We start from the raw sequence: 13,103 nt of genomic DNA on the forward strand, positions 1-13,103 counted from the left end.
ATATATATATCCGCTCCAAATATCTCTCAGTGGACACGATCGGTCGCGTCATACTGGCTACTCAATTTAATATATACCGGAAGAGGTTATTCAGCTACGCTTCTGTAAGTAGATATAAAACGTTGCAGTCGGAGCTCCATCGCTGTAGTGTAGTTTCTGACCTTGGGCATGTGTCCAAGGGCTCGTATTGATCACCTGTGCCTAACTACAGATAGAAAACGTTGAAGAAAAATACAAGGTCAAATTCGTCAATCGGGCAAGATAAAGCAAAAGCGATTCCTATCCAGGTCCATTCTTCTTTCCCGCTTCCATGACGTTCATACAATAGTCGAGTCGATCCGTGCCGCTTCAAAGAAGAGTTCAATGCAATTAGCACTGTTCTTGACCGTGGACTACGTGAGTGCTACAAGTCAATCCCCTCCCGTCTTTCCAAAATGTGCATAATAATTAGCTAGACTTACCCGGTGACATCTACCGCCTCAGCCTCGTCAACAAAGCGTATTACAGGACCCCCTATACAGATGCCTCTTCCAGCCAGATTCCAGCCGTCACAATGGCACCTATCTGCACTTCGCAGCGCATGAAAACCACTTATCCCTGATACAGCGTCTCGTCGAGCGCGGGGGAAACCTGCAGAGACTAAACGACATCGGCCGAAGTCCACTCCACTACGCCATTGTCCGGAAACGTAAGGACGTCTGTCGCTGGATAGCAGCTACCGATCCAGCAACCCTTGAACAGCGCAACGCGCAGGGCGTAACCCCGCTTCTGATGGCTGCATAAGCACACGAATGGGATCTCTGCAGGGTGCTGATTGGGTGTGGAGCCGATGTCAATGCTGCTGAGCCCAGTCATCGCTGGACGTGTCTTCGTTATGCTGCTAGGGAAGGCCAGCGGGAAATGGTCGAGCTTATTCTCAACCATGGGAGCGACACCATTACGCATGGCTGTTCGGTCTAACGATACAGAGGTCATCAAGTTATTGGTTGATCACGGGGCTGACATACATGTCGTGGATGACAAGGGTGCTAGCATCATTCACTGGTCACTAGAGGATGGTAATCTGACAAATCTGCAGCTGCTGGTAGAGCTGGAGGCAAGTGTGAGGGTGAAGGATGCTCGGGGACAGACGCCTCTTCGTTGAGCTGCGTAGCGAGGCCATGTTGAGATTCGGGAATGGCTGCTGCGGTACAGTGGTTGCACAGGAGGATGTCAATGTGCAATGTAATGGGTTTCTCACATCTTTGTATTATGCTGCGAAGACGCACGGTGGAGACTTTGGGGGTCTTTTCACTATGCGATGATATTTTCGTCGGGACAACCTTAGCTGACTGCTAAGATGGCATCGGGGAGCATATCATGTCCTATTCAAATAATCTGTTTTCAAGCCATAGGTTTCCTTGGGTGGTTTGTCAAGTCTTGTATGCTGTCGTGCCATGGAAAGATATTTGGGTGCGGGCTTAGAAATGTATTATATTTCAGGGCCAATTAAATTCACCCTCTGACCGTTAAGCTCAGTCAAGTGATGCTAGTATAATGAAAGCACTATAGGCCGGTATATTGCGGACTCACTGGAAATGCGGTATGAGGCCACGAGCAACATCAGCACGAGGCTTCGAGCGAAGTCCATCATGGATCCTGTATGCTGGATAGTGCGTACTTAGCCAATTGAACGCAAGTCAGATCCCGGATAGCCCTAACGTTACCCCTCATCCTGGCGCCCGCTTGAGGCGGGGACCTTGTGAAGTCCGAAACACCCCACCTCCGCTGTCGGATGTATTCCAGTCTTCGCGTCTTCCACTCCTGACCCTCACGCTGGGATTAAAACCCTGAGCTGATCTAAAATCATCTTATTGATCATTGCAGCATGCTTTCTGCCCGCGGGGAAACATATGCCAAGGCCGGCTTGGCTAATAGCTACCTCGGGAACCCCAAGACCCCCTTCGACAAAGATAACAAGCAGGGAGTTGTGTCTTTTCGTAATGCAGAGAATGTACCCAGTCATATAATCCTCCTCGCTGGGATCCTGAACATGACCGTATATGTTGACTGATGAGGTGGTAGTTCTTGATGCACGACGTAATGCTTGAATACATCCGCACGCAGGTGAGCCTAGATTACCCACTATACAGAACCCAGGTTGGCTAAGCAAGTGTAAACAGGTAACATCCAGCCTTGACCACTCGAATCTTACCTACCATGAAGGCCCCTTTGGCTCAAGACGTCTCCGAGCAGCCATGGCCAATCACATTACTACCTACTTCCACCCCGCTACGCCAATCTCACCTGATCACATCATTTTCGCAAACGGCGTAACGAGCCTAAACGCGCTCTGCGCCCTCAGCTTAACGGACCCTGGCGACGGGATCCTCCTGGGTCAACCAATCTACGGCTCCTTCAACGGAGATCTCCGCGTCCCCTCCAGCTGCCAACTGATCTACACCTCCTTCCACGGGGACGATCAATTCAGCCCAGACGCAGTGGCTCGGTACGAGGAGGCCTTCCTGCAAGCACGAGAGACCGGGGTAACAACCCGGGCCCTCCTAATCTGCAACCCGCACAATCCGCTCGGCAGATGTTACCCGCGCGAGACCTTAGAGGCGCTACTGCTGTTCTGCCAGAAGTATCAGATCCATCTCATCAGCGATGAAGTGTATGCGCTGTCGGTGTACGGTGATGAGGATCCCACCTGTGGCTTTGTTTCTGTTCTGTCGATCGACCCCGTCCCGCTCGGAGTGGATCCAGCCTTGATCCATGTGCTGTACGGCATGTCGAAAGATTTCGCGGCGTCGGGGTTACGGCTGGGATGTTTGATTAGCCGGAATGAGAGGTTCCTCCAGGCAGTTTTGTCGATGAGGTAAGTGGGTGTCCATTCAATCTCGCTGTACGCAACCGTCTTACTCCGTGGGCTAGTCGATTCCATTGGCCATCGCATATATCCTGCAGTATTGCCACTGCTGTTCTCGAGGATCGAGGCTTTGTGGAGTCCTTTCTTCAGAAAAGCCGCCGATTGCTTCGCTCACAGCGGAATTTGGCGGCACGAGCCTTGGACGAGGCGGGGATTCCTTATGCGCAGGGCGCGTAAGTCTGCTCCTGCGGCCCCTTTTAGACTCCAAAACGAATATAGTAGGAAGCTAATACGTGTAGTATTGCGGGCTTTTTCGTCTGGATTGACTTGTCCAAGTGCTTGGATGACACGATCGTCACCAGTCAAGACGGGTGGGCTGCAGAGTTGGATCTGTCCCGCCGGCTGCAACAGATTGGGGTGGAGATGTCGACTGGCTATGCCTATCATAATGAGGTGCCAGGTTGGTTCCGCGTCATCTTCTCACTAGATGAGGATAGCCTGAAAGAGGCCTTGTCAAGGTAGGTTGCATTCGATTCCGCGTTCGTATGGAGGGTGGTTATGTACTAAACAAGGTGTTCGCAGGATTATCAAGTTCTATCATAGCTCAGGGGGATCACCTTAAAGAAATTTCGGTAGTTTCCAGTTGGCTACTCAGTTTAGCCATTCCTGATCCCTTCCGTGTGACCGTGTCTCTGTCGGTTATGTTATGGCATATACCTCCGGGTGTGTTTTACTTCTTCCTATGGCTACCTTGTTAACACTGCATTGAAGTCGCTACCGTCCCGCAATCAAACCTAGGAGAACCATGGGGGCGGAACTGGGATCTGAAACAATGCTCTGGATTCCTAGGGCGTCCTAGGACACGTCGGGTCTGTCGGTTGTTTGGGTTCGTGCTATCGCTCTGGGACTGTGGTATTGCTTGACTGGCAGACATGACTAGGAAGGCAGGTACCAACCAACTCAGGTAAGAAGCTGGAGCTGGACATCTGAAGACTGAAGACAATGGACATAGGGATGCATCTCAAGTACTCAGAACAGTCCAACCCCTCAGCAATGAAGACGTGGAATAATCTAGTCAAGTACACAAGACAAGTAAGTACTTGAGTCTATGAAATCTAAAAACCAAGAGATTATCCCTGCGTCATCAATATCCGTAATCATCCATCATCCCAGATATCCAATCCGATCGCTTCCCATAACGCTCAGTGATATATCCACAATAAACATCCAACTCCATCCATGCAGCTTTAATCCACTCATTCAAGGCGATCGTGTGCATCTAATTCAATAATATCCGCCTCAGGACCAGTCAAACGCTGGCTTTCCTCGTCTGATGGGATGGAAACCTAGAGTAGCATTAAGATCTCTCAATCAACGAGTCCCAAAGTATTTAATTGTACCAAGATCACTAACCCTTCGGGCCAGAAATATTCTAGCTCCAGCTCGTGATAGCAGTATCGCGAGGTCATATCGTTGTAGCAATGCGTATAAGGGTTCAAGAAGATGCAACGGGGGAGGAAGGCGATAATCAGCGTGGTGAGATGAGGGACTCATTGACTCAGGCTCAGATGTGGATGAACCGAGGAGAACAGCGTCAATTTGGTAACTTGCTGGAGTAATGGTGCGGGTAGTAGTCTCCTCTGCGGTGTAGATGGATACCAGAACAAGAAAACTTGGGCCATGGCTTGCACCGAAGGTTTGGGATACCACAGGTGTTTGATCAATAGATTCGAGCGTCTCAGGCTGAGGGGGTCCTATGTTTTGAATTATATTCTGTCCCTGTCGGACCCTATTCTGGTAATAAGACATGATGCGTCGATAGACTGGGACACATGTAATGAAAAGGGCTATCATAGCAATGATTGCTTCTGGTGACAGCGCCATTGTAAAGGAAACAAACAAATAACTATACTGTTGAGTTATTTCATGTCTTCATCGCCGAGGGGGTGACCCGTCCTTTTAACGCCATGGTGGCTATCGTGCTTGAGGTCTTCGAGATGCGATGATGAGAGTAGCACAGCAGGAATGAAAATTGAAAATCAATATAGAATTAAGGTAATAGGTAGAAAGCCGAGTGAGTTTAAGGAAAGTAGCTGTAGGATATAAGCAGTGGGTGGTTCCTCGCCCTAGAATCTAAGTTGCTTATTCGTCACTATTGTTCCTTTAGCAGTTATATTGTGGCAGTGAGTACGCATTGGGTCCTCATCCTAGGCCAAATCTAAATAATCTGAGCTATCAAAACGTGACCTTCGACGTGATTGGTCGGGCCAAGACAGAGCCCCCTCAGATATTATTATCGAAAACCCCGAATCACGATATGGCCTTCTAGCCTTCTTCCATATGCATAGAGCGGAATCAGCGGATCTTTCTCTTTCTGATCCGCGTCTGTCCAGCTTTGCTACAAGCCGTAGTCCCATCTTTTCGGGCTTTCATTGGGTTTGCAATAGCGCCTCGCGCGCAGGCACTTCAACTTTGAATAATCATCAAGTTCTAAGATCTGGCCAGAATTGCCAGGTGGCGCGCATGTCCGTTTCTTAGGGGTTTTACCTACTTGCAGTCACAGAACACTGTACTCTCTGCTAATTTCTGCCCTCAGATACCGATACAGTACTAATAAAGGGTAGCTAACGACTTCTCGTCATTACTAATTGTACACTTCCATGTGTGAGAATTGAGAAAACTATTCGACGGCGATGATTCCCAAGTCAATAGGTAATCATTATGGAAGTCACAGAAGCGGAGCAGAAGACCACTCTCTGCGTGCCCTACCTCTCCCGACAAGGGAACAGGAACAGCCCCGATATACAGAAGCTGCCACTAATGACATGAATTTCTCCTATGTTTATATTGTTTTCTTTGTCTGGTCGTAATATTTACCATCTTATTTTGTTTATTCTATTCTACTTTTCCTCTTTGTTTTTAGAATTAACTTTGCTATTATTTTGGTATTTTTTCCTCCCTGTAGGAAAGAATTTAGAGTTTCAATTTGAAATCATCTTGTATCCTTCCCAAGATTGCCTGCTACCTGCGGTGATTGGTTGATCTTGAACGCTCTGTGCAACACGAGCAAGTTCAATATGCCCCCAGGGAGATTGCTGCCAGTCGTCTGGGACTGAAACGGGTGTGGCCGATCCATCTTGTGGGGGATGAAGATACGAAAAAATCCCACCACTCCTTCGACACTGGACACTCCAAATCTGCTCTTGCTTGGATGCTGTCCGTGGTTGTTTGGGACCCCTCCAAATGATTGGTTAAAGTGGATCCAAGTAAAGCTTATTTACGAGGAAAACTGAAAGAACACGTCTTGGGAAAATCTTGAACCAAGCTCACCTTTTGTGAAGCAAGACTCAGGCTCCAATTCTCCCAACCTCCTGGCTTTTGAGAACTACTGGTTCCTGATTCTTCACAATCAGCAAGAAAGCCAAGTATCATAATCCCAGGATACAGGAGCCAGACCGCGATGCATATACTTGCAAAACTTGCTGGCGGCGAAGTTGATGAGCATTACGATGTTCTCGAGGCATATTTTGCTGAAGGTGCTGACGGTTCGGGCTTAGTGATGACGTTCCAGCGGCAACTCTCTGCAGAAGAGCCGTGGAATGGTGATCCTTCAAAGGACGATTATTTCGACAACAGTTATTGTATCACCCTCGGATCTGAAGTGACGATATATGGAGGGCTAGAGCAGGTCTCCTTTCTGGATTCCCAAGGATGCTTTTATTTCTCCGATCAAGCGGCCGCCAATCTCGGTACAGGACGACAACTCGTCGTTGATTTTGAGGTGTCTGAGCATGCCCTACAGCTCTTTCAACAGTTTCTCAGGGAAGCAGTGACATGGGGAGTCCCTAGTCAGATCCCTCAGCTCAACGGTTTATCCTTCAAAAGTTCCATCATGGAAGCTCCCAGCACTCAGCCAAAGGAGCCCGATGAAAGAATTAAGGCCCGCAATCAAAAAGGCGATCACCTCAAACTCAAATTCATCTCCCAAGAGCAACTGGGTCGTGAAGGCGGAAACCTTCTTGATGATGGGGCCCGTTCCAGCGAACAAACCCTCGAGGACATCGGATATCTTTCCAACTTGGCTCCTTTCCAGCAGAAGATATGCGATAACTTGCGCGGTTTGGGCTGGATTGATACCGACATTTGCAACTTTCTGATCCAGCTTGAGAACATGCGAGGACACATACGGGCTGAACTGAGAATGAAGGGGCAGAGTGAGATCGACATTCAAAAGCTCGAGGATATCTGTAAGACAGATATGAAGGATTTCTCGTACCTCCGACGGTCTGGCGCCAACCGGGCCCTCGAGGAATACCAGACTGAGCTATACCTGCTGCAAGAAAACAAGAGGCGAAGAAGGGTTATGTTAAATGGAGAATGATTTCTTCTTTGTCCCTTTGAGGCGTCGTGGCAGAGTGCCGCCTTGATGGCTTCTGAGATGGAGACTGAGGGCCCCGGAAGGTACCAGACGGCGTTAAGGCACTTGCATGGATGCAACTTCGGCTGGGGGCTGAGCAAGGAGCTGATGCTTGGGCAATGGTAATGCTTAGGAGAGGGGTGACCGAGGAAATTTGATGGCAGGGGACTCATTGGAAGGAGGGTGTAGGCTTAAGCACTTAGAGGATTATATGCAGAAAAGGAGAGTCTATATCTTACAGTTATAGCATAAAATACAGGCAGTATATTAGGTAAGGGGAGACTGGGATATGCTAATAGGATACAACTATATAAGGATTAGGCGTGAGACAGGAATAGGGCTAGAGTAAAAGAAGATATAAAAGTGTTAAAGGAAGTAAGCTCCTATACTAATATTCTTAAGGGTTTAATTAATCCTTCTTATACTTATACTTATTAGTAAATTATCTTCTCTCTCCTAGTATATATATTAAGGGGAAAAGAGCTATTAAAGTAGAATTCATCCCCTCTTTAGCTACTCCTAAAGCAGCTAAATTATTAACCTTTAGTTATGAAATGTGGCACAAGCAATCAACACTGACATACATAGATTTCCATGTCTCATTCACTAAAACTAGCAGCTAATAAATGCTGCACTAAGTACACTTAGAAAGCTAGGCTAAAGAGTGAGAATTCAGCGGACAGCAAATAGTCTCCCTGTGCAGGAGCTCTTGGAGAACTACTTCTCTTGTGTGAAGAGTGTGGACCAGTCCTGCTTCCTGAAGTAATTTACTATACTGTCCAACTGAGGGGGCGAATCCAACTAAGAAGGTTAGCAGTTGAAAAGCATGACACCGGTCATGAACTCACGTCTTTGGGGTGGATGATTGTAGGGTCATCTCGGCCCTCGTATCCAAACTCATTGCAATAAGCCCAATTCTCATCTAATTCGCGACTGAGCTCAGGCGGGAGGGAAAGGTTCGATTGTCCTTTTTCCAGCCTAATACATTCTGCTTTGATCCCGGTGGCCTGCGTAAATGCCTTTGAGAGCTCGCGTAAAGAGCTCCACTCTCTATAGGCAATGACGTTCTTCCCAGCCGCTTCTTGCACAAGGGCCTTCACAATTGGTCCAGTGTCTTCTTCCGCGGCGATGAAAGGCAGTTTAAGGTCTGGGTCTAGCTGCCCCACGAACTGGGCTACACCGTTCGCTGTCTAGAGAGTGTCAGCACTCATCAGACGGCCAAGTCAATGAGTGAAGAACTTACCATCTGGGGCTGGAAGACCGGAAGTGATACGTAATTACTCAGGAAGAACCCCGCCTGGAAGACGCTGGTCTTCTTCCAAAGTTCAGGATAGGTTTCTCTTGCGTACGCCTCTGCCTTGGCCTTCGAGTCGAAATGATAGACGTGCGTGTACTTTCCCCTAGACCACTTCGTCGCGTCGGAAAGAGACGATAACACGAAGCGTTCCAGCGTAGGTACCTTTGCGGCAGCATCAATAACGCCCTTCAGTTGCTCGGTCTCATGGTTAGCAGCCCAGACATTGAGCGGCTGGTCCTTCGCCTTGGCTGTGTTGGCAGGATCACCGAGTATACCCCAGAAGTCACTGACGGCGAAAATGACGTTCGCGTTCTCAAAGGCCGAAGAGAGCGTAGATGGCAAATCCAAGTCTGCTTGGACAACCTCCGCGCCGCGGGCAGCCAGGGCTTGAGCTTTTGCGCTGGCAGGGTTCCTGGTGACTGCGCGGACACGCCATTGCGGCTCCTGCAGAAAAACTTGAGCGACTGAGCCGCCCTGGTTTCCCGTTGCCCCAATGATAACAATCAGTTTCTTTGTCGCCATGTAGAATACAGCTAGCGGATATTTATCGTGAGCTGATGGACGACGGATTAGCTGGTTGATGGAAAAGCCAGTCCAACTTATAGTTGCTCTTGCGGCCGAACCACTGTTTGGAATTCTCCACTGGACAAACCGATGAGTACTCGGGGGCTTCGGCGACTTTCTCTAACGCAGTCTAGTTCAGTAATTATACAATCAGCTCGAATGTGGTTCTGCCCAAGTATCGCACTCTCCTTCAGCGCCTTAGTCATCAGGTTTTTGGCTTAACTACCAACCCGATTAATCAGGATTATTAATGACGATCGACGATGTGGAATAAACGATTAGTGATTGATTCCCACTTCCCGAACATCCCAAAGTTTGAGTTATCCGCTTCCTCCATAACCTATGAGTCTATGACAATACTGAGTGGGTAACTTATGAGCTCGCTCCACCTTTCACAAAGCTCTGGGCAAGTTTGTATCTGCAGGTCTTTTTTGATTTTTCATCATCTCCGTCTTGGCTCTAACCTAGCCTATACTAACTAGACCAGGTAGGTGGGAAATAATATCCTTAGTACAATACGTAGAACCTAGGCGCTGACGAAGCCAGGCTAGACCCGTCGTTCGAGAGAAAGAAAAGAAAGTTTTCAATACCTTTGATGGCGGAAATTCAACAGTTTGATTGAGAGTATTTGATGATATCTGGGGCTCCAAACCTTGACCGAAGGTACATGACGGTCGGTGCAAACGGAATGCAATCTTTGAAGACCTACATCAAGGATTGACTATGACAGATATTCGCAGCCAACTCCATGAGCTGTCGCATTCAGTAGAGGCGCCATTGATGGGTGCCGCAACGGTATAGGCAGGATCAGGAATTGGGATGGTCAAGAAGGTGGAACCAGCGGCCGATATCGTGAGGACAGTGCAGTCAGAGACTTGAATGAACCTGTTGGAAGCTAGGGCTATCTTCGAGTCCTGACTTTTCATGCTATGTAGTTGTGATAATCGCTCGAGAACGTAATGAATGCGGTATAATAACTTGATCCAATTGTATAGGGCCAGATATATGGAGTTCTTATAACGCACGAGGAATATCAACTACCGACTAGTACTAATAGCCCCAGAAAACTTTCAGCATGGAATGCTATATATGTACGATTTGAAAGACACAGACTAGGATTTAATATATTTGCTGATCTAAAGGCGGTTGCGCGTAGGCTTGTAAGTGACAAACGAAATTGTATCAAGAGATCCTTTTCGATACTGGAATTCGAGTGTAAACACCGTCGGGGTCATTCAGTAGGCGTCTTCTCATGTACACTGAATACCAAAGTGTAGCGTATATACTATCAGCTCTGACTGTTTCCTATCTTGAGTGCCGGTATCCCCCATATATAGCTCAGCGAAGAAAAAGCAGCAACGGCGATAAGGGAGATCAAGCAAAGCGTTCCTGATGCCAGAATATCCTTCCTCGAGATGGGCCTGGCATCGTTTGCCTCGGTCAAGAAAGCGACTCGGAGCGTATTAGCCTCTTCCAGTGGGCTAGATATCCTATCAGTAATGCCGGTATCATGACAACTCCCGCGGCAACCACACAGGATGGTTATGAAGTTCAGTTTGGCACCAATCACATGGGTTACGCCCTTTTGACCAAATTATTACTTCCAGTCCTGGAGCAGACCGCCAATGCACCCAACAGCAACGTCCGAATTATCAACCTAAGTTCCTCCGCCCATAATCAAGGCCCAAAAGAAGGCTTGCTTCTTTCCGAAGTCAAGTCTCCTATGGCCTCTACGAGTACATGGGTCCGTTACAGTCAATCTAAGCTCGCTAATGTCTACTTCACAAGGCAACTTGCGAAACTATACCCCAGAATCAAGTCCGTTGCCGTCCACCCCGGCAGCAATGCCAGCACCAACATCTCCTCTAGCCTCAAACAGTCTTACAAGATTCTGATTCCTTTATATTTATTTCGAAGCGATTCTTCGTGATCCCTGTCAAGGATGGAGCGCTCAATGAGCTCTGGACCGCCACCGGTCCAAATGAAGATGTCAAACAAGCTGCCTTCTACTATCCAGTCGGAGTAGAATTCCACGGGAGCCCAATGGTCAACGATCCAAAGATGGCAGAGAAACTGTGGGATTCCACGGAGACAGAACCCCGGGAACACGGATTTTGAGTTTTTGTTCTTCCCTTTCTCAATGTTAATTTCCACGTGAGATACCAATATCCATTATGTAGTATTGGCGGAGATTCCTCCTGTTCGGCGGATGTTTCCGCGGGTCTTTGCAGGACCAGCAGCCACTGTTTGCTCTCTCCCTGCTTCTCCGGCCTATTTAGGCCTCGCTGTCTTCTCTCTCTCGCGTTCTCTCTAGACAGATCTAACTAGCTCTATTTCCCGTTTCTGGCTTCCTATGTAGGCATGGATGACGCCCTCAAGTGTTAAAACTTTCAGCTATTATTAAACCGGAGGAAATTAGACCCTCTCATGGGGAGGGTCGAAGCATGCTGACAACGTAACCCACAACCGAGCGGCCATTCCGATCGTGGTCACTGTGGTACTGGAAAGTGTAGAACCACACTCCGTATGAGATTTCACCATCACTCCGTGTGGTTAAACCCAACGCAAAAACCCGAACCCAACCCGGCCCAAACCGCTCTGGGCTGGGTTCGGGCCGAGGGCCTAAGGCCCACGAGCTAGTTGGGTTCTAGAAACTAGAACCCATCTGGGTTTAGGTTCTGAAAATGGGTTTTAATTATAGTACATAGTAATTAGATTACACTAGCCTAGGTTAGATTTCTATGCTAGGATGCTACTACTGCTAGTATGGTATCAAAAAATAAATACACACTAACTAGATTAGGCAGGTGGTGAAGAATTGAAGGGCCTAATAGGTTTACTACCCCGGAACCTTTGGGTTATGGGTTGGGTTCTAAAAGGGCCTAAACCGAGCCCAACCCGCGCAAATAACAACCCTAGCTGTGTTGAAGGATGAGAACTGAATCATCTTCTCAAAGAATCTATTCGGTGTGGTATGCAACCCATCGATGCTACTGCACGGTTCTGCTGATTCTACTGCCAGACAATAGCTCAGGACTATTTGCTCAATATGACCGCGACACTATCCTCCCCGAAACTTCGCCTTATTTGCGATACGATAGATAAGTCAGCATGATACGACACTTCCAGGGACAAATGACACTACTATAGTCCGAATGAGACTAAAACTGCAAAGGCAGATGGGACCCACATAAATACGAGTCAGCGCCCCGGTAAATCCAACTCAATTCTCACTTCATCTCTCCCTTCAGGCTCGAATATGTCCTCTCCTCAAGTGATTCTCTATGCCAAATGGTACTCGGACTGCTCTGCACGCCTGCGTCTTGCGCTCCAGCTCAAGGACATCAATTATGTGTATATCTCAGTCGACGAACCAAACGCGGCTGCCTACAAAGAAATAAACCCGTCCGGCTTAGTCCCAACGTTGGTCGTGGAAGAAGGCCAGTCTTGCTCAAACCACAAAGCCAGCAAGTCCACTGTAATATGGCAGTCACTCGCCGCGCTGGAGTATCTGGAAGAGAGATATCCGCCATCAGAAACCCGAAAAGGTCTCCTCCCGCCAGAAACGGACCCAGAAGGGCGAGCAACAGTTCGCTGCTTGATGAATATCATCGCGTCAGACATCCATCCCTTGACCACCGCCCGAGTGTGTCGCCGGATCTGTGAGCAGTTTCCTTGTCCCGCAACTGAAACAGCGGCTGCCACGGGAAATTGTGAGTGGGATAAGTTCTGGATCGAACAAGGTTTGGCCAAGTACGAGCGCGTGGTTAAGGACAGTAGTGGAACGTATAGTTATGGCGAAAATATTACGCTCGCAGATGTGTGTCTCTTGCCTGCGATATGGACCGCGGAAAGATACGGACTGCTTCTTGATGGGTTTCCTACGATCTGTCGCATTGTTGAGACATTGCATCGTGTGGAGGCTGTGCAGAGAGCCCATTGGAGATGCCAGCCGGATACACCGGAAGAACATAGGT

At 48.3% G+C, this 13,103-nt stretch overlaps 6 protein-coding genes across 6 annotated transcripts; 4 read left to right on the plus strand and 2 right to left on the minus strand.

Annotated features, from left to right (window-relative positions):
* Nucleotides 1–639: 639 nt before the first annotated feature.
* On the minus strand, nucleotides 640–1,162 carry NFIA_095070 (uncharacterized protein; the record flags this gene model as incomplete). Its single annotated transcript, XM_001261783.1, has 2 exons — nucleotides 640–956; nucleotides 1,069–1,162. 2 exons carry the CDS (start codon nucleotides 1,160–1,162, stop codon nucleotides 640–642), a joined length of 411 nt encoding a protein of 136 aa, XP_001261784.1.
* Nucleotides 1,163–1,867: 705 nt separating this feature from the next.
* NFIA_095080 (pyridoxal phosphate-dependent aminotransferase) lies at nucleotides 1,868–3,370 on the plus strand (the record flags this gene model as incomplete). The annotated part of the gene is made up of 5 exons (XM_001261784.1): nucleotides 1,868–1,993; nucleotides 2,065–2,106; nucleotides 2,163–2,857; nucleotides 2,914–3,081; nucleotides 3,148–3,370. The coding sequence occupies 5 exons, from the start codon at nucleotides 1,868–1,870 to the stop codon at nucleotides 3,368–3,370; spliced, it is 1,254 nt and encodes a 417-aa protein (XP_001261785.1).
* Nucleotides 3,371–6,308: 2,938 nt separating this feature from the next.
* Nucleotides 6,309–7,229, plus strand: NFIA_095090 (uncharacterized protein; the record flags this gene model as incomplete). Its single annotated transcript, XM_001261785.1, has 1 exon — nucleotides 6,309–7,229. One exon carries the CDS (start codon nucleotides 6,309–6,311, stop codon nucleotides 7,227–7,229), a length of 921 nt encoding a protein of 306 aa, XP_001261786.1.
* Nucleotides 7,230–7,982: 753 nt separating this feature from the next.
* Nucleotides 7,983–9,084, minus strand: NFIA_095100 (NmrA/HSCARG family protein; the record flags this gene model as incomplete). Its single annotated transcript, XM_001261786.1, has 3 exons — nucleotides 7,983–8,066; nucleotides 8,114–8,455; nucleotides 8,509–9,084. The coding sequence occupies 3 exons, from the start codon at nucleotides 9,082–9,084 to the stop codon at nucleotides 7,983–7,985; spliced, it is 1,002 nt and encodes a 333-aa protein (XP_001261787.1).
* Nucleotides 9,085–10,636: 1,552 nt separating this feature from the next.
* On the plus strand, nucleotides 10,637–11,244 carry NFIA_095110 (uncharacterized protein; the record flags this gene model as incomplete). Its single annotated transcript, XM_001261787.1, has 2 exons — nucleotides 10,637–10,870; nucleotides 11,044–11,244. The coding sequence occupies 2 exons, from the start codon at nucleotides 10,637–10,639 to the stop codon at nucleotides 11,242–11,244; spliced, it is 435 nt and encodes a 144-aa protein (XP_001261788.1).
* A 1,141-nt stretch (nucleotides 11,245–12,385) lies between these two features.
* Nucleotides 12,386–12,728, plus strand: NFIA_095120 (uncharacterized protein; the record flags this gene model as incomplete). The annotated part of the gene is made up of 2 exons (XM_001261788.1): nucleotides 12,386–12,549; nucleotides 12,617–12,728. 2 exons carry the CDS (start codon nucleotides 12,386–12,388, stop codon nucleotides 12,726–12,728), a joined length of 276 nt encoding a protein of 91 aa, XP_001261789.1.
* Between the last annotated feature and the right edge of the window lie 375 nt (nucleotides 12,729–13,103).

This window comes from Aspergillus fischeri, genomic scaffold (genome assembly GCF_000149645.3).
Source record: "Aspergillus fischeri NRRL 181 1099437636262 genomic scaffold, whole genome shotgun sequence".
NCBI classification, from domain to species: Eukaryota; Fungi; Ascomycota; class Eurotiomycetes; order Eurotiales; family Aspergillaceae; genus Aspergillus; species Aspergillus fischeri.